Source organism: Pleurodeles waltl, chromosome 5 (genome assembly GCF_031143425.1).
Source record: "Pleurodeles waltl isolate 20211129_DDA chromosome 5, aPleWal1.hap1.20221129, whole genome shotgun sequence".
In the NCBI taxonomy this organism is placed as follows: Eukaryota; Metazoa; Chordata; class Amphibia; order Caudata; family Salamandridae; genus Pleurodeles; species Pleurodeles waltl.
In genome coordinates, this window is record NC_090444.1 from 290,178,004 (window position 1) to 290,202,348 (window position 24,345).

Below are 24,345 nucleotides of genomic sequence, written 5' to 3' on the forward strand. Positions count from 1 at the left end.
ATGCAGATGAATGCATATGTGACTGAGTATCCTGAAAGCTGTTTGGGTGGAATGAACGAGGGGAGCTGTCAACCAGCATTGACCAGATGTGGATTGGAGACAGGCTGGAAGGCACAGGTGGCAGTAAATGCAATGAAATGCCTACTTTCTAAAAGTGGCATTTAAAAAAAAGTAATATTAAATCCAACTGCATCAGTAAGTAGGATTTTCTTTTACCATTGTGGCCATAGTAAACAAGGCAGGGCTACTCCTTTTAGATCAGAATCTACCACTTAAGCATATATAACAGCAGTTCTAATGCTGGCCTAAAGGAGGAGCAGGCCTCACAGTAGTGAGAAACAAATTTGTGAGTTTTTCACTACCAGGACATGTAAAACACATAAGTGCACAGTCGGGCTTGCGACAACCAGATGGGGTGGGGCTGCACGTGGCAGGGGGATAACAATTAATTTTTTTTTTAAACTCCTCCACCGAGCACCGCTCTGCTCATCTGACTCCTCACTGTAGGCACAAGCTCCCAGCATGCCCAGCAGCCAATCTTGACACTGCTCATAGCAACATCAAGATTGGCTGGGAGCACCCAGCCAGGGCACTCCCAGGCAGACTGGGAGCTCGTGCAGGCAACTGTCTTGGCCACGCTTGCCCACTTGAGAGTGGAAGTACATTAAAGCATGGTTTGGGGGAATTTGTACATAAGGTGGGGGCAGTTGGAAATGGAAATATGGCATTAAAGGGAAGAGGTTCTCAGGCACATGCTTGTGACAGTGCAGAGAGACATGAGACATGACAGGCAAATACATATAAACATGCATGATGCAATGCTTCAGAGACCTTTCTGTGGTGCCATGCAACCCTTCAAAACAGTGCTCTAAAATAAATGTGTGATATTTACACTTGTATAGAAATACACATATCTAGAGGAGATCAACTATTGTAATATTGGTGCTGGCTTTTGAGACATTACTGGCACTTACCCATTCCAGGAGAGGAATACTTTTCACACCGGTCGCGTGGTCGCTTTTCATAGTACAAGGGGCATAATGGAACATCAGTGCAGCACCATATAAAAGGCCACAAATCCCCATCTGTAATTGAAATACACATCTGGCACATAAATATTCAAAATATTTAATCTCTTCGGAGTGCATTGGAAGACATGTATACTTCAATTAAACAACAGATCCCTAAAACAGAATGCATTAAAATTACATTACAACTCTTCTCAACTGCCTGAAATAAGCATCAGTAAAACATAATGTATACACTTGCAAACGTTGGAAGTTCACAAGCTGCGAAATAGCATTGGGCAGTGGAAGGAGCAAAAGGGACTTAAATACTCTTGCTAACTGGAGTATTATTAAAATATATCCATAGTCATACATTTACCATTACAATAGAAGAGTGCCACCATCGCTCACCAAGGGAATTGTAAGCATTCTGAAGCAGCAGTTGGAATCCCATTGTGATGGAATCTCACAGTCTTCTAGAGGTGGCTGGGATAATAATACTTGTCATGTGAAGAATTTTGGAACCTCCTGGAAGATATAGTTTGTTGCCTCGTATTCAGAATCTCTTTGAATTTCATTACTTATTTTTTGATACATCAAGCCTGCATGATACTGAGAGAGCGTAGCTTATGTAATCTATATTAACATGAAATGTTTATGAACTAATGCATAATGATGCTGCATAGAAACTGTATTAACATGTTGTGCTAAAACGTGCACTTGAAATGTGCCCACGGGGAGTGGTCGCCAATGTATACGGGAACTAATGAAACTGACTAATAATGATGAAATGTTTTATTAAATTGTGATTTTACATAAATGTTGAAAGGCTAAATGTATTAGATTCTTGCTAATAAAGCAGTAGGCCTTAGTTAGCATGAGTCGAGGCCTAGCTGCCTGACTCTCAAATTAAATGTATTTTTCTAACGTGCAGTGTGCTGACTTGCTAAAGGACATGAACTCTTGTTTTTCCAAAAGCTAGAAGTTGAATGTAACTGTAGTAGATCCGTTCCCATGAAATTCACCCTGCCTGTAGTAACATTTTTAGCTGAATGCAACAGTCTAGATTAATACTATGTGCAAGGTCGCTTAAACCGGTACGGACGATGGAGCCACTGACCGAAGATGTGCTGTCGCGTGGGCTCTCATTATCCTAAATGAGACTACTGGATGTCTAGGTAGCAGGATCGTTCATGGTGTGGGGGACTGAGTCTGACCCACTTGGAAGGACCTCTGTCACCCTAAATCCGGTTTTGCTCCGGCTAACTAGCAGTGCCTCATCTCTCCCAAGGGGAAGGGATGATTGGGCAGCCGAGCGCATGACATCTTTGGAACTTCTCAGGGAAGTTGTGGTCACTCAGATCCAAACCAGCTCTCTCATTTACAGTATGATCTCATATACAAATGACAAAGGCAGTTTGAGTTTTATAGATTGTTTTAATAAAACGACTGCATTTTAGATATTAAGGCGTGAGCCGCAATAACCAGAACCATACAACACAGTAGGATTGAAATAGTCACGAGGAGAGTGAAACATAAGAATAACGCTATCATGGTGTTAATAATTTCTACTCTCTCTCGGCTAGTTCTATTTCGAGCACAGCATGTTAAGCTTCTAACTTGCCTTTCAGATTCCCTGGGAAGCCATAACCCCTCATACCTGAGCAAAGGCCTGTGATCTGGTTCAGCATCTGCAACGAGGCAGTCAGCGTCTAGTTGTGGTTCCCTGGTCGGAATCTCCCTCTCCCGTGTATTGGGACAAGGAAGTGTTTTTATAACTAACATGTCAGTGTGATCACAAAATGTCCCTACGCAAGAATGCCAAAGACTAAACTCCTTCCACGTCTATCGGCAATGTACCAGACTGTATCCTTGACTAAAGCACAGAGTGAACAAGAATGTGTTATTGAGGAATCAAGTAATGAAGTAGGCTAAACAGTGTGATATAAAAAATAAAACAAGACCGTAGAACTGGTTATTTGAAAAATAACAGTACGAAGCTGAATAAAAAGCATTTAGAGCAAACTGCACAGAGGCTCTAAGCTGTGAGCAAAGGAATAAAATACATCCAGGGCAAAGTGCACAAAGACCTAAAGCCTGAATCTAACGCGCAAAGGATACATAAAACTGACCACACTACAGTGCAAAGGACCACAAGACGATGAAATCATACCAGACATTCCATCCATTACAGACGTCAATCATAAGCACCAATACAATACGTGAAAACTGTTATGGGATAACAAAATTGATGAGCTAATGTGTTTTTAATTGGTTAAAGATGTTGGGGTGCAACCCCTCGTCCAATTAGATTTTAGGGGAATGTACCATGAGAAGGGGATAAAAACCCTTGTCACCAGGAAGTAAATTAAAATTAGGGAGCAGGAGACTAGGAGAGGGGGAGATGCTGATGCTATTTGCTATGACCCAGACACTTTGTCACTTTGGATAGAGACTTTGCTGTTTGGTTCTTAAAACCATTCTATCCTATGATTGCCCATTTACACTTTACCTCTTTATGAGGGAAGTGCCCCTTTTCCCTTTTTGCTGGAGCTGAATCTCTTTTGATGGCGAATCAACTGATGTCCTGAGGACGAAGACAGAACCTGAATGCTGACCAAACTTGGTGGGTAACTATACGACAATGAAATTGTGATTGTCTGTTTGCTTTCCTTTCTAGGTACCAACTGCTTTTCTTTTGACAGAGACCATAGCTAGATGTTTTCCAAATTGATGTTACTAAATTGTTTTGCATGAAGCCCAACACGCTAATGTTAATTAGAGGTTAGTTGAGAGGGGTTCACTAAATTGACGCAAATAGACAAATGACTGAATCTACGTTTTGTTGAACAATGCGCTAATATACTCTATTTAGAATAATCTATGCTGACGGTGTGTTGTATTCTAATGTTTATGATTCTTGCTTTGATGAAATCTTATCAGAGTTGCCATATTGTGACTATGCTATTGTGTTTCTTGGTTTTGAGACTAATAAACTTGCTAGTAGTATTGTATCCAATAGGGAATAAATATCACTAATTTATACTAAACTGGTATGGTTATTCATGACTGAAAGGTCATGGTGGTGTCTTGAGTTTAACTAAATGTCATTGACTAAAGTAAAGTGCATTGTGGTGATAAATATTGATGATATTATTGACGTATTGATTGACATGTTGATTAGCTATCTCGTCCTAAGGTGTCTCTCAACAGGGTCAAGAGATTCATTGGCCTAAAACGAGTCCCAATGTGTAATAATTTATCATAAAGGGACGCGTTAACAGTTCTGGTAGCAGAGCGACAGTTTAGGCCCTCTGGGGCCCCATGACGGAGAATTATTGTTTAGATTATTTTTCGGAGATAATGCAAATTGGAGGTATGATGCGTTTCTAAATTAACCATGACTTTCCTGGGACCTCGGAAGCCTGCCTAAGTGAGTTGGGGATGTTCTCGGCGTTTTAGCATGTGTGGTATAGAATTTGCGCTTGCTCAGCTCATGCTCATTGCAGGTGACTTGTGAAGTTTGTGTGGTTTTAGGTCAGGTAATGATGTTTTAGTAGGAGTGGGCGTACTCCGCAGTTTGAGAGTAGGGAAGTCGGCAAACTTCATGTGAATGTGGCGCTTTGTGCTCAAAAATTATCCATGTGGTTGGTTGATGTACGGACCCGTCGTGGTCTTAGACTCCGGAGTATATTGACAAGTGTAGGAGACACTTGGGGTTTATGTTGTAATTTGTGCGGTTATTAGGTCAATCGGGGGTGGTTGACAAGTCGAGTTTGAGTCAAATTGTGTGTGTGAAACCTTCAATGGAGATTTGGCAAGTTCTAAAGTGCACTAGCACAAACCATTGACAAGTCGAAAATAGGATTTGCGGGTCGAATTCTGCTTGCGTAGACGGGAACTGAGAAGGAGAGAGTAGCGGCCGAGGCTTCAAGTGAAATCTCTGTAAAGTTCTGAAGGGATTGTGTACCCTTCCTGTAGTAAACCATCAAATTTGAGTTGTTGTTGTTAAAGGTGCTCGCAGTAATTTTGCATTAGTTTGGTGTGAATCCGGTGCAAGGAGGACAAGCCGCAAGACTTTGTCAGCTGCAGTGTGTGAGTGTGACGTCAGTGGTGCCGCGCTGGGATAGGTCAGTTGCTGAGAGGGGTCGTGCACAGATTGGCAGCCGTCTGTGCTTAGGTTGAGAAAGGCAGGTGAAGAGTGTTCTGCGAATTAAAGTCACTTCCTGATTAGATTCAAAACAAAAATAAAAGATGCAAAAATGATTTTTTTCAAGGCTATAAAGAGCGCTCTGAAAGTAAACGCATACATTATGGCAAGTGAGGGGCAGCCTACACCGCCTGAGGGTACTCCAGATTATATAGTAATGGAGGAGAAGGGAGTTGCGCCTTGCCTGTGGATGAAGCAGTGGAGCAAATTAACAGAGAAGGAGGGATGTGTAGCGTTTCCAGAGCCTGGAACGTTCAATACAAGAATTTTAGAGAACTTGAGGTGGATGTTAAGTGTGCAAAAGCCACCTCCGAGACCAGCTCAATGTGAGGCGTTAGCAGTCTGGGATTTATTGGCCATATGACAAAGACAGCAAAAACTTGAAAGGAGAACAAAAAGGGCAGAAAAGACTTTAGCCGAGGCTAGATGGGACACTGAGAGCAAAATGTGGAGAAGGGGAATAGTTGAAGGACTTAAATTGTTTCCGGCAATTACACAAGAAGATGAGACACAGGGAAAGAAAGCCACCTGTAAGACAGACAAGGGCTCTAATAAGTCTAAGGAGACTCAGAGGTCTTGGGTAGACGAAGACGACTCAGACGATGAAGAATTTTGTAATCAGTTGTTACATGATCGCCCGCCACCATATGCCATAAATGATACTGCTCCAAGCATTAGTGCGGGTCCTGGGAACCAGACACAGAGTAGGAAAGTTACAAATACAATGCAGACGAGTGATACGGTTTTGATACAGGATGGTGTCAGTGTACCCACTGCACCAGACGCGCAGATACAGTTGCAACCTCAACCACAGATACAGAGGAATTATCCAGACGTCCCAATACTAGAGACAAACACGAGTCTAATGGTGCCGCCTGATCCGATATATACCAGATCAAGGCTAGTGCAGATTGAGCCAACTCCGCAATTGCTGCCCCAGCCGCAGCAACAGCTGATTCCGGGTTATAATCCAGCAGCAGGGCCTCCGTTATTGCCTGCACCAGCTACAGTGAGTCAAGCTTTGGGAGTTACTGCTCCACGGGGTTTGGGACCAGGTCAGACACCAGCTGCCATATCATTACCAATCACTGTTGGTCCCCCAGTGCCATTGTATGCGCAGGGTAAGCCTGATGTGTTTGATCAGGGAGTGAGAACCCTAGAGGTAGTAAGAGGAGGGTTCACAGGAAATCCCCAGCCAATGACACCAAGAGAACAATCAGCAGAAGGACTCAGGTCCTTGTTAGACCTCAGTCCTATTGGGGCTCATTTGGAGGCAATGAGACAAGCAGGGTTAAGTGTGCTAGCCCCACAAACAATGAGTACAAATACATCACAGTCACCACTGATGCATTCAGGGAACATTTCGTGCAAGGTTTTTCTGCGCAACAATTAAATGAGTTGTTAGAAAAGACTTATGCTTCCCAAAATACTGCGGTAACCGCAGATAAGCCAGAAAAGGAAGAATACCTGAATTTTGTGAGACTAGGCGTAGAAGCTGCAAAACTAGTGGAAGGACAATGGGGGTAAACAGATTAGAGTCATACACAGAAGCAGAATTGAGATATCTGTGCCCTAAGATCACTAAAGAAGTGGGCAAGGTGCATCAGAGGTTCGCAAACCTGGCGGACAAATATAAGGCACACATTGCAAATACTAAACATTTGAAAAGAAGCTACAGATTCGACTTCGATTCTAAAGATTTTGAGCACATGAGATCTACCGGAATGAAATCGCATCTTAAAGAGATACTGCACAGTGCGCAAATCTGGGGTGCCTTAGAGAAGTGGGAAGGCAGATGGGCAAAGAAAAGAGATAAAGAGAAGGGCGAAAGTCCGGAACCAAATCAGGCTAAAGCCACACCGGACATGGGCACAGTAAAGATGCTACCAATGAGAGAGACAGCAGGAGGGGTGCTGGTCCATGTGCCGGGTCCAGGGGAGGCATTCTGTCATTCACAAATGTTTATCCCAGATTGAGGGAAAAGCCAATAGAGTGGTACCAGCAGACAGATAGGTTTGTGAAGCTTGCGAAATGTCTCTGGGAGGACTTGAATACCCTGTTTGAGATTATAATTCCACCTGATCTATGGCTTGAGTGCAAGAGGGGTGTGGACTGGCCGACACAGGAGCCTGCAAGGGATATGGTGACTGGAGCACCATCTGAGGAGGTGATGAAGTACTATCATAAAGTGATCGAGTTCTTGAAGCAAAAAGTGTCCCAGAAAGTGACTGATTGGCAGAAAATCGATCGAACTTCACAGGAAGCTAAAGAGTCAATTCATGCTTACTATGAGAGATTGTTGAAAGAGTTCAAACATTACAGTGGCACTGAGACTATTGAGCCGAAAGACATGAATCAGCTTGTGTTCAGGTTTGTTGAAGGGCTGAGACCAGAGATTAGCCAGATGATTAAGAATCATTTAATCTGTTGGCAGGCAAAGCCGATTGATGAGGTGTTGCAGTATGCGAAATACTGTAGTGACGAGATTGAGTTGAAGCAGAGCAAGTTGAAGGAAAAGGTGATGGGGATGCAGGTTAAGGCAGCAAAAGCAGGGATGCAGGGAAACGGAATCCAGCAGATGATTCAGCAGCAACTGCAAGGAAAGGGCATGTTTCAAGCACAACCGAGAGGTCGAGGTTTTGTGAACCGCGGTCCAGACTTGAATACTGTTGTGGTTCAAAATTATGTACAGGGGATGAAAAAGGTGTCACCATGTCACGCGTGCAGGGGCGTAGGGCATTGGAAGTGGGAATGTCCAAATGTGGTGCAGTGTGGTGTTGTTCAACAAAGCAATGATGTCGGTACATTTCAAAATGTGAGGGGTCCAAAGGTGAGGGGCCAAAATCAGAATTTCCAGAATAACATGGTTTTGATGCAGGGGTTACAGCCCATGCAGCAAATACAAATACCGCGTGTTCAACCAGCACAAGTGCAGCAGGTACAACAGCAGGTTCCCATAGTACCTAGACAGCAAATGCAATTGCCATTAGCTCCGATGGGACAGCAACAGGTGACGCTTCCTCAGCAGGTCACAGGCCAAACAATGAGTCAAAATAATACAGTACAGCAATTCCCATTGCATGGTGAGGATGGAATAAATGATGAATGGTCGGATGATAGTTCTGACCGTGAGGAGTGCAGGCTTGCAGCGTCCCTAGAAGTAGATCAGAGGGGACCCTATGTAGAAGGAAAGGTGATGGGTCACAAGGTTTCATTCCTGGTTGACACGGGAGCTACACGCTCTACAGTCAGAAGTGCAGAGATTCCGAAATTGCCATTTTCAGGGCGTACCATAAGGGTGGTAGGAGTGGCAAATCAGTATTTGACAAACCCGATTACAGACCCAGTTCAAGTTGAGATTGGAAACTTCCAGGGATTACATAAATTTGTAGTCTGTGATTCTAGTCCAGTGTCCCTACTAGGAAGAGTCTTATTGTGCAAAACGAAATGTTCGATTACCTGTTCTAATGAAGGAATTGAAGTGCAGACAAACAGTGATGATGAAGGGGACGATGGACAATTTACAGATCTAGAGACAGAAAGTACAAATGAGGAATACCCTTTGATAACCTTCTTCCCAATGCTTACAGTAACTGACTTGCAACCTGAGTTGCAGGGAACAGTGACAGAGAAGGTGTGGGACCTGACAGGAAAAGAAGTAGGACTGATAAAGGGAGTAGAACCAGTTAAGGTACAGGTTAAGCCGAACGCAGTGTTTCCTCAGGTACCGCAGTACCACATGGCACAAGATGTCCTCATCCAGGTATCACAGATAATTGCAGACTTTGTAAAGCAAGAAGTTCTGAAAGAAGTGATGAGCAGCCTGTGTAATTCACCAATAATGGGTCTGAAAAAGCCTTGTGGAAAGGTCCGAATTGTGCAGGATTTGAGAAAAATAAACGAGATTGTGGTAAAGTGTTGCCCCATAGTGCCGAATTCAGCAGTGATCATGTTTCAGGTTCAAAGTGATGCAGAGTGGTTCACAGTTGTGGACCTGTCTCAAGCATTCTTTTCGTTGCCTCTTCATGAGGACAGCCAATTTCTTTTCAGTTTCAAATTCCTGGATAGGGTGTACAGTTGGTGCAGAATTCCTCAAGGGTTTTCTGAGTCACTGTCTATTTTCAATCAGATATTAAAGAAGGACTTGGAGTCATTAGAATTGCCTTTCACTTCGACTCTGGTACAGTACATTGATGACTTGCTGATTGCATCCAGAACAAAAGATGACTGTAGGTATGACACAATTGCCTTACTGAACCATTTGGGAAAAAACTGACATAAAGTGTCTCCAAAGAAGCTGCAATACTGTCAGAGAGAGGTAAAGTACTTAGGTCACTTGATTGAAAAGGGCTCCAGGAGAATATCCAAAGAAAGGGTGACAGCCATACTGCAGATGAATCCCCCGACAACAAAAAAGAGATGTCAGGAGGTTTTTGGGAATGGTGGGCTACTGTCACCAGTGGATTCCCAACTTTTCGATTATCTCCAAACCTTTGGTGAAATTGACAGGTAAAGACGTTCAGGATGACCCGGGCACCATAATCTTGTCTGAGGAAGAGCTTGAGGCATTCATGGAACTGAGAGAGTGTATGTGCAGGGCGCCAGCTTTGGGTATGCCTGATTACACAAAGCCTTTTCTGCTGTTTTGTCATGAACGTGATGCTTGTTCTTTGTCTGTCTTAACACAGGTCCATGGAGGTGCAAACCGCCCAGTAGCTTATTTTTCAGCTACTTCGGACCCCGTCGCAGCAGCCTTACCGGGTTATTTGCGCGCAGTTGCAGCAGCTGGTCAGAGCCTCACACAGTGTGAAGGCATAGTAATTCGACATCCCTTAACAGTAATGGTTCCACATTCAGTTGAAATTCTGTTAACCCGAACTAAGACTCAGCACATGACAAATGCTAGGCTAACGAGATATGAGACCATTATACTGGGGTCTCCGAATGTTTCTCTCAAGAGGTGTACTGTATTGAACCTGGCAACTTTACTTCCTGAGATTAATAATACTGAGGAAGTAGAGCATGATTGTCTTGAGGTAACAGAACTATGCACCAAACCCAGACCTGACATTAAGGATACACAGTTAGAAGAGAATGATTACATTATGTTTGTTGATAGTTTATGCTTGAGAGACTCAGTCGGAATATTGAGAGCTGGTTATGCCGAGTGTATAATCACCGGTATCCTAGAAACTTCCTGGCTCAAAAGAGTGTATTCCGCACAAGTGGCTGAATTAATTGCCCCTACTAAGGCATGCCATGCAGCTGCAAACCTGAAAGTCACTATCTATACTGACAGCAGATATGGATTTGGAATTGTACATGATTTTGGCCAATTATGGTCACAGAGGGGTTTCATGACCTCTTCTGGCTCACCAGTGAAAAATGGCGAAAAAATTAAAGATTTGTTGCAGGCGATTCAGTTACCTCTTGAAATTGCCGTGGTGAAATGCAATGCTCATGTCAAGTCACAAGACTTTGTGTCAATGGGAAACGGCTATGCAGATCAAGTCGCAAGGTTTTGCGCATTGAACTGTATATCGTTCAAGGAACAGTAGGAACTGTTACCTGAAACTGAAAATGAAACACGCTTGAACTTTGCATTAAGAGTGGTTGATACATTAGATGAGCTAAAATCACTGCAGGGCCGTGCTAGCAGAGAGGAAAAACGCTCCTGGCAAAGAATGCAATGTGTACAGAGGTCTGTCGACTTGTGGGTCTCAGTGGAGGGGAAGTTGGTTTTGCCAAACAGTCTTTTATCACAGTTTGCAAGGCTTTACCATGGTCAGGCACACCTTGGGAGAGACGCAATGATCAGATTATTCAAAATTGATTGGTTCAATCCGAAATTCAGACAAGCTGCAGAGGTTATCTGTCACAGGTGCATCATCTGTCAACAGATGAATGCAGGAAAAGGAACTGTGGAGACTTTGAGCCACATAGGGAGAGCTGGAGGTTCGTTTAGCAAGATGCAGATGGATTTCATTGAAATTCCTGTGTGTGGAGGCTTGAGGTACATGTTTGTGATTGTGTGCGTTTTCAGTCACTGGATTGAAGCCTACCTTACACGTAGAAATGACAGTCTCACAGTAGCAAAGCTGTTGCTTAGAGAATTAATACCATGGTTCGGATTTCCGGTCTCTTTAGAATCAGTTAGGGGCAGACAGTTCGACAATGAGGTGATTAAGCTCTTGTGTGCTGCATTGGACATTGAGCAGAAGCTGCATTGTAGCTACCGCCCTGAAGCATCAGGACTAGTGGAACAGATGAATGGTACCTTGAAGTCGAGAATGGCAAAAATGTGTGCAGCTACCAATATGAAGTGGCCAGATGCACTGCCCTTAGTGCTGATGTCAATGAGAAACACACCTGATAAGAAGACAGGAATATCCCCCCACAAGATTTTGATGGGCAGAGCAATGAGGTTGCCCGCAGTACCGGCAAATGCTCTTGTGAATATCACGGATGATATGGTGTTGGACTACTGCAAGGGTCTGGCTAATGTGGTCCGCTCTTTTTCTCACCAGGTGGAGGCTAACACATTGCCACCGATCAGTGATCCAGGTCACCCTCTGAAAGCCGGTGACTGGGTGGTTGTCAAGAAACATGTGAGGAAGTCGTGTTTGGAGCCGCGTTGGAAGGGGCCATATCAAGTGATACTGACAACAACCACTGCTGTGAAATGCGCAGGTGTTCTAAACTGGATACGTGCCAGTCACACAAAGAAGGTGACCTGTCTAACTGATGAGGAACTTGAAGTATCCAAAACAACCACTGCAGGGAAGGAAGTCTCAGGGCCAGAGAGTATTCAAAGGGGAACTGAGACTGAAGGAGAGCCCACTGAGGACGGCTTAGTCCCTCAAACAGTAAACGAGTTTGAGAGAGGTGACAGTGAGCCTATCTCAGCGGAGGCAGCAGGAGAACCAAGACAAGGAGAGGTTCTCCCAGAAGCAGACGGATACGGGTTTGAACTTGAGCCTGTTACAGATCCTGAAGACGAGGGGGAAGGAAAAGAAGGAGGTCAAAGTACATCAACTCCTCCTGAGCCGCTTGCAGGTCTGTCAAGAGAGAGCACCATAGCACAAGAGGATGGTGCTGTTCAGCGTCCTGAAAGGCCAAGCAGAAAGAAAACGCATAAAGGTGATGACTGGCCAAAGAAGCAAGCTGCAAGGGAGAAAGTGATCCCGGGTGACACACTAGAGGAAGAAATTGATACAACTAGAAAGGAGGATCTCAGTGAAGGAGAGTTGCAAAGCGAACACAGACTGAAAAGAAAAAGAGTCGCAAATAGAAGGTACGAAGGTCCTGAATGGGCAAATGCAACGACGTCTGAATGGCAACAAGAATTCTTAATGTTCTGTTTTGATCGAGAGGTACCAGGCCAATACTACTGCACCTGAAATCAACTAGAGAAAGAGACTGTGTTAAAATTGAAAGCTGAGAAACTGAGAAAAGAAACTGAGAGTTACTGGATGTGACCCTGATAACCTAAATTGACTCTGAAAACCGATTATGACAAGCCGTTAACCTGATTTGACAAAAGGGTCCTGGGGTGAGTGAAATGCTGTAAATACTTGCAGAAAGAAAAAGAGACTTTGCATTAAGAAGAAGAAAAAAAAAGGAAGAAAGAACTTTGAAATCGTCCTCAAGTTGATTGTTTGTCTTATATCTTCTGCTATCTGATTCTTTACAGATCATGGCTTACACTAGAGGTAGTAGCAAAAAGGGTAGGGTGTGTTTGGTTAAGTGCTATCTTAGGTATTGTGTGTGCAATAATAATTATAGGTGTGATTGTGGGAATGCCTTGGTTGGATAAGAAGGTGACTAACAATGCTTCAAAACCTGAGACTGCTACACTAACACTGTGGGAAAAGTTTGAGCAGGATACAAAATACTTACATGAGGGAACTCATTAAAAGGGGGAACTTTCTACTAACGTCTTCTATTGCTTGCTGAATGAGTACATTGATACAATGGATGCGAGAAACTGTTATGTGTGTACAAAGATTCCGTCATCTGTACAAAAAGGGATCACCTATCATAGTTTGCCTCTAACATATGGGATAAGCTGTAGTTTGCTGCTAACAAGATTCTATGACCAGGAACATGTGCAATATATTTACTCTAATTTAGATGTAGTGTTTTCTTTTGTGCCTGTGATTGAATTTCTGAATAAATTGGCTAAAGAGCACAGTATAAAATTAGTTAGGGGATTCTTTGAGCCGACACTAACCTTAGGGACAGCTTATGCGCATCGCAATAATTTAACCTGTTTACTAACACCTGTAGAGAAGAGCTTTCTAGATCACACTGATGATAGGCGCAAAGCACTGAAAGAAAGGCTAGAAAAGGGGTTAGAAAAACGCACATATGCAAATGATTATGCTTACACCGCAATAAAGACACAAGGCAAATTAGCTATAGATACATTGCATGTAGGTAGGCTTTGTATATATAGGCCAAAATCTGAGCATGACACTTTATTTGTGGGAACGAGTGAATGCAGGCATGTGTTTTTGTTTCAGAGTAAATGGACATTCATGTTAAATGGACAGGATCCAGCGATCCCTGGGATCTATTACATATGTGGGCTTAATGCTTATTACTGTCTTCCAAAGGGATGCTATGGGACATGTTATTTGGGAATAGTTTTCCCAAAGATTTACCAGATTGATGACTTAAAACAAATACCTAAAATGTCTGAATTACAACATGCTAGACAAAAGAGAGAGACAGCGGCTGCTGTCGTTGGTGACATATTTGGAGCCATAATTCCTTCAGTAGGGGTTATCTTAAACTCCATAAAGATTCGAAAGTTGTCTACTATTGTGGATAACATGCTGACAAACTTCACAGGGGCTATACTCCTGATGGATACTGAACTTGCAGCGGAAAGAGCTATGACTCTTCAAAACCGGCTTGCTTTAGACTTTCTTTTAGCAAAGAGCGGCGGAGTCTGTAAGATGCTTAACGAGCGCCATTGATGTTCGTTCATAGCTGACAATAGCAAAAAGATTAGAAGTATGCTTACTAACCTAACAAGATATACTGCAGATTTAAAGGAGCTGAAGGAACCTGGAGTTTGGGAGAAAGTTGGAAAAGGAATTACCAGAGTAGGGAGTTGGTTTAGTAATATTTGGAATGGGGTACTTGCAAAAATATTAGGGGGTCTATTGATTGTTCTGATTTGTTTATTGGGATTATGGGGAGCATGCAAAATTAATGAAAGAATTAAAAGAAATTTGACAAAACGAAGTAAAAGAAATGAAGAAAATGAAAGGGAGAAAATGTTCAATGAAATTTGGGAAAGCTCATACAAAGGGCCGGATGTTGAAATGCACATCATGCACAAGGTGAAAAATTTAAAGTGAAAGGTTGAAAGGGAAAGGTTTGTGTGATGACAAAGGTCATCAGAGGAGGGACTGAGAGAGCGTAGTTTATATAATCTATATTAACATGAAATGTTTATGAACTACTGTATAATGATGCCGCATAGAAACTGTATTAACATGTTTTGCTAAAACGTGCACTTGAAATGTGCCCACGGGGAGTGTCCGCCAATGTATACGGGAACTAATGAAACTGACTAATAATGATGAAATGTTTTATTAAATTGTGATTTTACATTAATGTTGAAAGGTTAAATGTATTAGATTCTTGCTAATAAAGCAGTAGGCCTTAGTTAGCATGAGTCGAGGCCTAGCTGCCTGACTCTCATATTAAATGTATTTTTCTAACGTGCAGTGTGCTGACTTGCTAAAGGACATGAACTCTTGTTTTTCCAAAACCTAGAAGTTGAATGTAACTGTAGTAGATCTGCTCCCATGAAATTCACCCTGCCTGTAGTAACATTTTTAGCTGAATGCAACAGTGTAGATTTATACTATGTGCAAGGTCGCTTAAACCGGAACAGACAATGGAGCCACTGACCGAAGATGTGCAAAGGAACACAAGACGATGAAATCATACCGGACATTCCATCCAGTAAAGATGTCAATCATAAGCACCAATAAAATACGTGAGAACTGTTATGGGATAACAAATTTGATGAGCTAATGTGTTTTTAATTGGTTAAAGATAGTGGGGTGCAACCCCTCGTCCAATTAGATTTTAGGGGAATGTACCATGAAAAGGGGATAAAAACCCTTGTCACCAAGAAGTAAATTAGAATTAGGGAGCAGGAAACTAGTAGAGGGGGAGATGCTGATGCTATTTGCTATGACCCAGACACTTTGTCACTTTGCTTAGAGACTTTGCTGTTTGGTTCTTAAAACCATTCTATCCTTTGATTGCCCATTTACACTTTACCTCCTTATGAGGGAAGTGCCCCTTTTCCCCTTTTGCTGGAGCTGAATCTCTTTTGATGGCGAATCAACTGATGTCCTGAGGACGAAGACAGAACCTGAATGCTGACCAAACTTGGAGGGTAACTATATGACAATGAAATTGTGATTGTCTATTTGCTTTCCTTTTTAGGTACCAACTGCTTTTCTTTTGACAGAGACCATAGCTAGGTGTTTTCCAAATTGATGTTACTAAATTGTTTTGCATGAAGCCCAACATGCTAATGCTAATTAGAGGTTAGTTGGGAGGGGTTCACTAAATTGACGCAAATAGACAAATGACTGAATCTTCGTTTTGTTGAACAATGCGCTAATATACTCTGCTTAGAATAATCTATGCTGACGGTGTGTTATATTCTAATGTTTGTGATTCTTGCTTTGATGAAATCTTATCAGAGTTGCCATATTGTGACTATGCTATTGTGTTTCTTGGTTTTGAGACTAATAAACTTGCTAGTAGTATTGTAACCAATAGGGAATAAATATCACTAATTTATACTAAACCTGTGTGGTTATTCATGACTGAAAGGTCATGGTGGTGTCTTGAGTTTAACTAAATGTCATTGACTAAAGTAAAGTGCATTGTGGTGATAAATATTGATGATATTATTGACGTATTGATTGACATGTTGATTAGCTATCTCGTCCTAAGGTTTCTCTCAACAGGGTCAAGAGATTCATTGGCCTAAAACGAGTCCCAATGTGTAATAATTTATCATAAAGGGACGCGTTAACAATACCAACCAATATTATACTTAAAGGTTCACACACATATAGCTGAAATATATCTTGACAGGTGCTTAAAACTAGGGGTGGGTGATATATTTCACTCTGCCAGCAGAGTTGTCAGAGTTTTGTTCACTCTACATTATGCTTGAAATGCAGAGTTCTGGCCAAATTCTGCCAACTGTTGTGTGGCAGAGTTTTTTCTTGTGCACAGCTCACAATTGGCAAGTTGGCAAGTGAGGTTTGGCGTCCCCTAATGAGATTTTCAGTTGCCAGACGGAAACCCAGCAAGATTTCTCCAATGCAGGTGGTTGTGACTATTCACGGTCAGAAAGCTGCTACTCAAGTAGAAAATGTATTCAAGTTGTAGCAAAATAAATTTGAAAGGCTGAGCCCTCTGGGACACTGGGTAGTGCCATTCACACTGATTTTTCAGCTCAGAACGAGCTCCGGGTGCTAAATCACAGCTCAAGCAGTGCAACATGCATATTTCCACCTGTATGTGGAATCTTGCGGAGTTTTTTTGTGACTCTGTGGGATTTCGAGGAGTTAAACTCTTCACCTCCCTCCCAGACATACATAAAACTCCTTAAAATTAGACTGGGTAGAGAGAAGAAGAGCCTGAGGTACAGACAAGAAGGGAGAGAGGGTCTGATAGAGAAATCAATTAAAGTGAGACAGAGTAAAAAAGAGTGAGAAAGAAAACTTAATCAGGGGGCCCTTAAAAGGATGGGGGGCCTGGGCAATGGCCCACTTTGCCCATTCCTTAAAATTAACTTTTGTGCCAAGCTACAGCATTTTGCTTCCATTATTAATCTCCTTACTAATGGGACATGTATTGTTTTGTATGTAGAGGCAGAATTCAACTGATTATGCTAGTTTTACCATATGCTGAAGGTGGACGTGGCTACTGGTGTGTATTTCATAATTGGCAGAGTAGAAATAAGGAATTACAGGGAGAATGTGTCAGTATTTACCTCAGGGACTTTACTTCCTTTCAGAAATAGTGAGATGTGAAATTATCACAGATCTTCTAATCATGATTTGGCCAGTAACTTTGGTTACTGACTAAATCAGGATTAACAGACACCTTGTAACGAAGCGGCCTAGAAGTTACTTAGAAAGTGGCAGATGTGTGGCATCTGCTAAAAACTAGGAGACACCCTGCCTACTTATCTTGTGGTGAAAGGACATTTAGAGGTGGAGGAAACAATTGTCTCTCATGGCAGAAACTAAGTTGGCTGTAAACAACCCTTTACTGGCACTTCACCCACCTCAGGATCTCCAGATGGACAGTACACAAATATCAGCCCTATTTAGGATGGGGTTCTGGTGCAGTTTTTTTTAGATTTGGGAAAATCATGAAAGGTATGAGCTTTACAGAGACAACCTTCAATTTGGGGGGTTGGTTCTGCCAAATGGGCTGTAAATGACATGGTGGCCTAGCTAACATTGTATTGTTTCAAGAGGTCACCTGCTGTATCAGCAAGAGCTGATAGTGTTTGTTTTTACCTGAAACTATTCTTTCAATGAGACACTATCTCAGTCATATCTTTGATCCTAAATCCACAATTTAAACAGTCTAATGGAATAATTTGAGGGGTCATCATAGGTTAATTGCAGAGCAAAAGCGAAAAACCTGCAATAAAATAACCTGAAAAGGGCTGAATAAACGCAAGCATGGTGTAGGAAGTTGGCTCTGTATGTGCTATTTCAAAGTAAGGAATAGCATGCACAGAGTCCAAGGGTTCCCCTTAGAGGTAAAATAGTGGTAAAAAGAGATAATACTAATGCTCTATTTTGTGGTAGTGTGGTCGAGCAGTAGGCTTATCCAAGGAGTAGTGTTAAGCATTTGTTGTACATACACATAGGCAATAAATGAGGTACACACACTCAGAGACAAATCCAGCCAATAGGTTTTGTTATAGAAACATATCTTTTCTTAGTTTATTTTAAGAACCACAGGTTCAAATTTTACATGTAATAGCTCATTTGAAAGGTATTGCAGGTAAGTACTCTAGGAACTTTGAATCATTACTTTAGCATGTATACTTTTTACATAAAACACAATAAGCTGTTTTAAAAGTGGACACAGTGCAATTTTCACAGTTCCTGGGGGAGGTAAGTTATTGTTAGTTTTCACAGGTAAGTAAGTCACTTACAGGTTTGAGTTTTTGGTCCAAGGTAGCCCACCGTTGGGGGTTCAGAGCAACCCCAAAGTTATCACACCAGCAGCTCAGGGCCGGTCAGGTGCAAAGGTCAAAGAGGTGCCCAAAACACATAGGCTATAATGGAGAGAAGGGGGTGCCCCGGTTCCAGTCTGCCAACAGGTAAGTACCCGCGTCTTCGGAGGGCAGACCAGGGGGGTTTTGTAGGGCACCGGGGGGGACACAAAGTAGCACAGAAAGTACACCCTCAGCAGCGCGGGGGCGGCCGGGTGCAGTGTGCAAACACGCGTCGGGTTTCCTTCAGGTTTCAATGGGAGACCAAGGGGTCTCTTCAGCGATGCAGGCAGGCAAGGGGGGGCTCCTCGGGGTAGCCACCACCTGGGCAAGGGAGAGGGCCTCCTGGGGGTCACTCCTGCACAGAAGTTCTGTTTCTTTAGGGGCTGGGGGCTGCGGGTGCAGGGTCTTTTCCAGCCGTCGGGAAATGGAGTTCGGACAGTCGCGGTCAGGGGGAGCCTGGGGATTCCCTCTGCAGGCGTCGCTGTGGGGGCTCAGGGGGGACAACTTTGGTTACTCACAGTCGTAGAGTCGCCGGAGGGTCCTCCCTGAGTTGGTTGTTCTCCACCAGTCGAGTCGGGGTCGCCGGGTGCAGTGTTGCAAGTCTCACGCTTCTTGCGGGGAGTTGCAGGGGTCTTTAAATCTGCTCCTTGTAACAAAGTTGCAGTTCTTTTGGAGCAGGGCCGCTGTCCTCAGGAGTTTCTTGTCTTTTTCGAAGCAGGGCAGTCCTCAGAGGATTCAGAGGTCGCTGGTCCCTTGGAAAGCGTCGCTGGAGCAGGTTTCTTTGGAAGGCAGGAGACAGGCCGGTAAGTCTGGGGCCAAGGCAGTTGGTGTCTTCTGTTCTTCCTCTGCAGGGGTTTGTCAGCTCGGCAGTCCTTCTTCTTGTAGTTGCAGGAATCTAAATCTTTAGGTTCAGGGAAGCCCTTAAATACTAAATTTAAGGGCGTGTTTAGGTCTGGGGGGTTAGTAGCCAATGGCTACTAGCCCTGAGGGTGGGTACACCCTCTTTGTGCCTCCTCCCAAGGGGAGGGGGCCACATCCCTAATCCTATTGGGGGAATCCTCCATCTGCAAGATGGAGGATTTCTAAAGGTTAGAGTCACCTCAGCTCAGGACACCTTAGGGGCTGTCCTGACTGGCCAGTGACTCCTCCTTGTTATTCTCATTATTTTCTCCGGCCTTGCCGCCAAAAGTGGGGGCCGGGGCCGGAGGGGGCGGGCAACTCCACTAGCTGGAGTGTCCTGCGGTGCTGTGACAAAGGGGTGAGCCTTTGAGGCTCACCGCCAGGTGTTACAGCTCCTGCCTGGGGGAGGTGTTAGCATCTCCACCCAGTGCAGGCTTTGTTACTGGCCTCAGAGTGAAAAAGGCACTCTCCCCATGGGGCCAGCAACATGTCTATAGTGTGGCAGGCTGCTGGAACCAGTCAGCCTACACAGATAGTCGGTTAAGTTTCAGGGGGCACCTCTAAGGTGCCCTCTGTGGTGTATTTTACAATAAAATGTACACTGGCATCAGTGTGCATTTATTGTGCTGAGAAGTTTGATACCAAACTTCCCAGTTTTCAGTGTAGCCATTATGGTGCTGTGGAGTTTGTGTAAAACAGACTCCCAGACCATATACTCTTATGGCTACCCTGCACTTACAATGTCTAAGGTTTTGCTTAGACACTGTAGGGGCACAGTGCTCATGCACTGGTACCCTCACCTATGGTATAGTACACCCTGCCTTAGGGCTGTAAGGCCTGCTAGAGGGGTGTCTTACCTATACTGCATAGGCAGTGAGAGGCTGGTATGGCACCCTGAGGGGAGTGCCATGTCGACTTACTCATTTTGTTCTCACTAGCACACACAAGCTGGTAAGCAGTGTGTCTGTGCTGAGTGAGGGGTCTCTAGGGTGTCATAATACATGCTGCAGCCCTTAGAGACCTTCCCTGGCATCAGGGCCCTTGGTACCAGAGGTACCAGTTACAAGGGACTTATCTGGATGCCAGGGTGTGCCAATTGTGGAATCAAAAGTACAGGTTAGGGAAAGAACACTGGTGCTGGGGCCTGGTTAGCAGGCCTCAGCACACTTTCAATTCAAAACATAGCATCAGCAAAGGCAAAAAGTCAGGGGGTAACCATGCCAAGGAGGCATTTCCTTACACATGGCCAAGGTGTAAACAATTAGCTTATATAGGGGAGAACAATAGGCTCTAATTTAAAGATAAAAGGAGGGCACAAATGAGAAATTGAATGCAAAAAATGACAGTTCCTGTGAATATTGCAAAACGTGAAAAATTAATATAAGAAAACACTTGAAGCACGAGTGTGAATCAATCTTGAAAAACTGCAATGGGAAAATGAAATGAAACATGAAGGCCCAACAAATTAGACAATTAATGGACAGAATCTGCAATGTGAATAATAATGAGGCCCATAGGATCTAAACAAGTCAAAAGCCCAGGTTTACAAATAATAAGGTAGATGGCTGAAAATATTTTCCTTGCAAAGGAGTAGGTGTTAGATTTAGCATCCTTGGTATGGTTTTCACCCTAACCTTTTGCCTTCAGGCCTCTTGTTTTGCTGACTTTGTTTTTGCTAGCCTTAGGACTCTGCACACTTTACCACTGCATGTGCTTTCTCCTTACAAATGTGTTAGAATTGGCTTATACCCAATTGGCATATTTCATTTACTTGTAATTCCCTAGTAAGGTGGCACTACGTGTGCCCAGAGCTTTTAAATTAAATGCTGCTAGTGGGACTGTAGCACTGTTTGTGGCACCCACCGAAGTAGCACTTTAAAGATGTCTCAGGCCTGTCACTGCAGCCTGTCTGTGCAGTTTTAAACTGCCATTTCGATCTGGTAAAATAAATATTTTGCCAATGCCAAAGCTTCCTTTTTAATACATGTAAATCATCCCTAGGGTAGGCCCTTGACAGCCCAGAAGCAGGGTGTATTGTACATAAAAGGTGGCCATGTACTTTTAAGCTTCACATGTTCTGGTAGCGAAAAAAAATGCGCTGGGGTTACTTTATTGCTTTTAAAATGCTACAATTTCCAAATGGGAACAGAAAACTAGTTCATGTTTGGGGTCTTTGGAATTGTGATGAAAAATCCTGACTTATTGTGAAGTTGGGTTTTAAATCACAATTTTCAAAATGCCACTTTTTCAAAATTGTCATTTCCTGCCTTAGCCATTTGGGGGCTGCAGACTGTCTCTGGGGCACATGACTGGCTGTAGTTGACAGTTGGGCTTTGTGTATTCCTCCTAGACAGCCACACACAATAAGGAGGTTTGGTGTGCCTGGATTGGCCATCACTGGCAGGATGGGAGAGGGAAGCTGAGCACAGCCCCATTTACACTTGAATAGGTCATATACTGCCTCTACACAAAGGGGTGCATGTCCCCTGTAGTTAGTATGAAGCCAGGGCAAGGAAAGCTGGGCATATGTGCACTTCATATATATGCTTCTCTAAGCTTCTCCCCACTTCAAAGGCATAACTGGATATAAATACTGGACCTCAAATACCAATTCTTCAGTACTCTTCTGGACCTATAGATACTCTGCAGGAAGAAGGACTGCTGTGTTGCTGAAAGAACTGCCACACCCCTGGACTGCCTTTCTGAAACACTGCTGCCCAGCTGTGTCGGCCTGCTGCTTGCTGCCATCTTACCTGGGTGAGAAGGACTGGACTTGCATCTGTTGAACGCAGGACCCCAGACTCTCTCCAAGGAATAGTTGGCTGGCCTCCTGGCTTGAGCCTCAGCAACGGAAGGCTCAAATGACCTCTATCCCAACACCTGGACTCTGCCATCTGTGAGTCTACCTTGCCAGTGGTGCTGCCCAAGTCCAGGATCATTGGAAGTGGTCCTAAAGTGCTCTACTAGCCTTTGTGGTTCCAGTGGAATCGATCCATCCTCTCTGCTGTGCAGCACACTCCCAAGCAGAACTGACACATTATCACTGATGGGTGTATCGGTACTGCCAGCATCGCACTGCAGCCCGTCCCCCCATCCAAACCGCTGCTGCATTATGCATACTCAGTGCAGACCCTCACATCCCTTGTCGACAGTGGCTTCGAAGATGGCCCGAGACTCTGCATGGCACCCTCAGAGCTCCTTGGAACTGACAGCCGCCCTGACTGCCTGATACATCCTCGGTGCCAGACTTCTCATTGCAAGCCCTCATCAACTGACTCCTCAACAATGACGCAGGGCCACACACTGTAACCTCGTCACACCTCTGAACCTATGCATTGCTTTGGCTGTATAACCCATCTGCAACACGGACTCTCACAACTCTCTGCAAACCAGGATTTAAGGCACTTTGTTCAGCAGGCCTAACTGGGTCCCTGTAGCTGGCCCATGCTTCACTGCGGTCGGGCTGAACTTCTGACATTGCTCCGTCCAGGGCAACCAGGTATCCACAATTGGCGCTTTGTCCTTAATGGTGCTATTTTCATTGAAATCTTTATACATGCGTATTACTGGTTCCACTGGTTGGATTTTTGTCGTTTTAGTCTTGTGTCATCTATGAAAAATAACTTTACTTTTTTTTAGCTTGGTGTGGGATCCTTTTTCTGTACTGTTTCACTTTCTTACTGTTTGAAATATTACCAAAATACTTTTCACATTACCTCTGAATTAAGACTGACTGCTCTGTGCCAGGCTACCAAAGGGCTGAGCATAGGTTAATGTAGGGTTAGCTTGTGCCTCACCATGATAAGAATTGTGGTTGCTGCTTGACCAGGGCTCACACCTCAGCCAACCAAGAACCCAAATTCTTACTGTAGGGAACATCTGAAGAGGTGGCACCGCTGAAGTAAATATCTGTGGTGTGCAAGCAGGTGTCTCAGCTCCTCCAAATGGGGACTGGCAATTTAACATGGTCCAAGAAAGCAGAGCTCAGGACTATCTGGGACTCGTTAGAAGTGATGCTGTTAGTATAATATTGTAAAAAATGCTTAATCTGCAAAGAATAACTCATAGGAACAATAATAATTTAAACAAAGATATAGTCGAAAGTGACGAGGATTATAAAAATAGAAGGTTGCTAAGAAATGAACCGCTCAATAAGTGGGCTAGTGAATGGGTAAACAAATAAAATAACGATCATCAAAATATGTATATTGGCAAATAGTTGATATGCTTTGACAAAGGTGTGATAATGTTACAATATATCAGAAAATCTGAATACATTTGAAAAAATAAAATACATGAAGAGCCAAAACGTATATAAATTCATCAAAAAACAAAACAATGACATTGTCCATCAGCAAACGATTCATGATAAGTAGGAACAATCCAGCAGACTATTGTGAAAAGTGCACATTATGAGTACTTATTGCCTGCCCAGATACAACAAGCATTTGCAATGCAATAGGTCTCGTGTTTGCTCGAGTTAGAGCTATTAACGTTGTAAATTTCTAACTGGACTTTTCTTGCCACACAAACTGAAAATAAAAAGTAAAGCAGTTGACATAAGCAAGTAGATTCAAAGTGCTGCCATGAGCAGGAAGGATAGGGTCAAAAGGCAAAAGAAGTTCACTCGCAGTCAAATTTATCAGCAGTAGCGGAATTATCCATGTAACTGGGTTGATGGCAAAGGCTGTAACAAAATCGCCCGAAGGAGGGAGAAACGTAAAGCAGTTACCAACGAAAACAAAGGATTTTTGAAAGGCAAGCCCTTGAAGGAGTGACAGTGATGGGCGCGAGGTGGGCGTGGTTAAAAGCCCAGATACATTCCAACAAGTCAGAAAAGCAGCGCACCAGCGCTTGCGCGCTGCTATGGACGACTTAAAAAATGTATTTGGAGAAACCATAACAAAGATCAGTGATACTAGTGATAATCAGGG

General features: G+C 43.5%; 1 protein-coding gene across 1 annotated transcript in view; it reads right to left on the reverse strand.

Annotated features, from left to right (window-relative positions):
* LOC138295629 (mucin-like protein) overlaps positions 1-24,345 on the reverse strand; it is a 447,313-nt gene that overhangs the window by 378,323 nt on the left and 44,645 nt on the right. Inside the window, exon 5 of the mRNA XM_069234035.1 lies at positions 975-1,085. Within this exon, the coding sequence (XP_069090136.1) occupies positions 975-1,085 (111 nt within the window). The remainder of the gene's footprint in view (positions 1-974; positions 1,086-24,345) is intronic.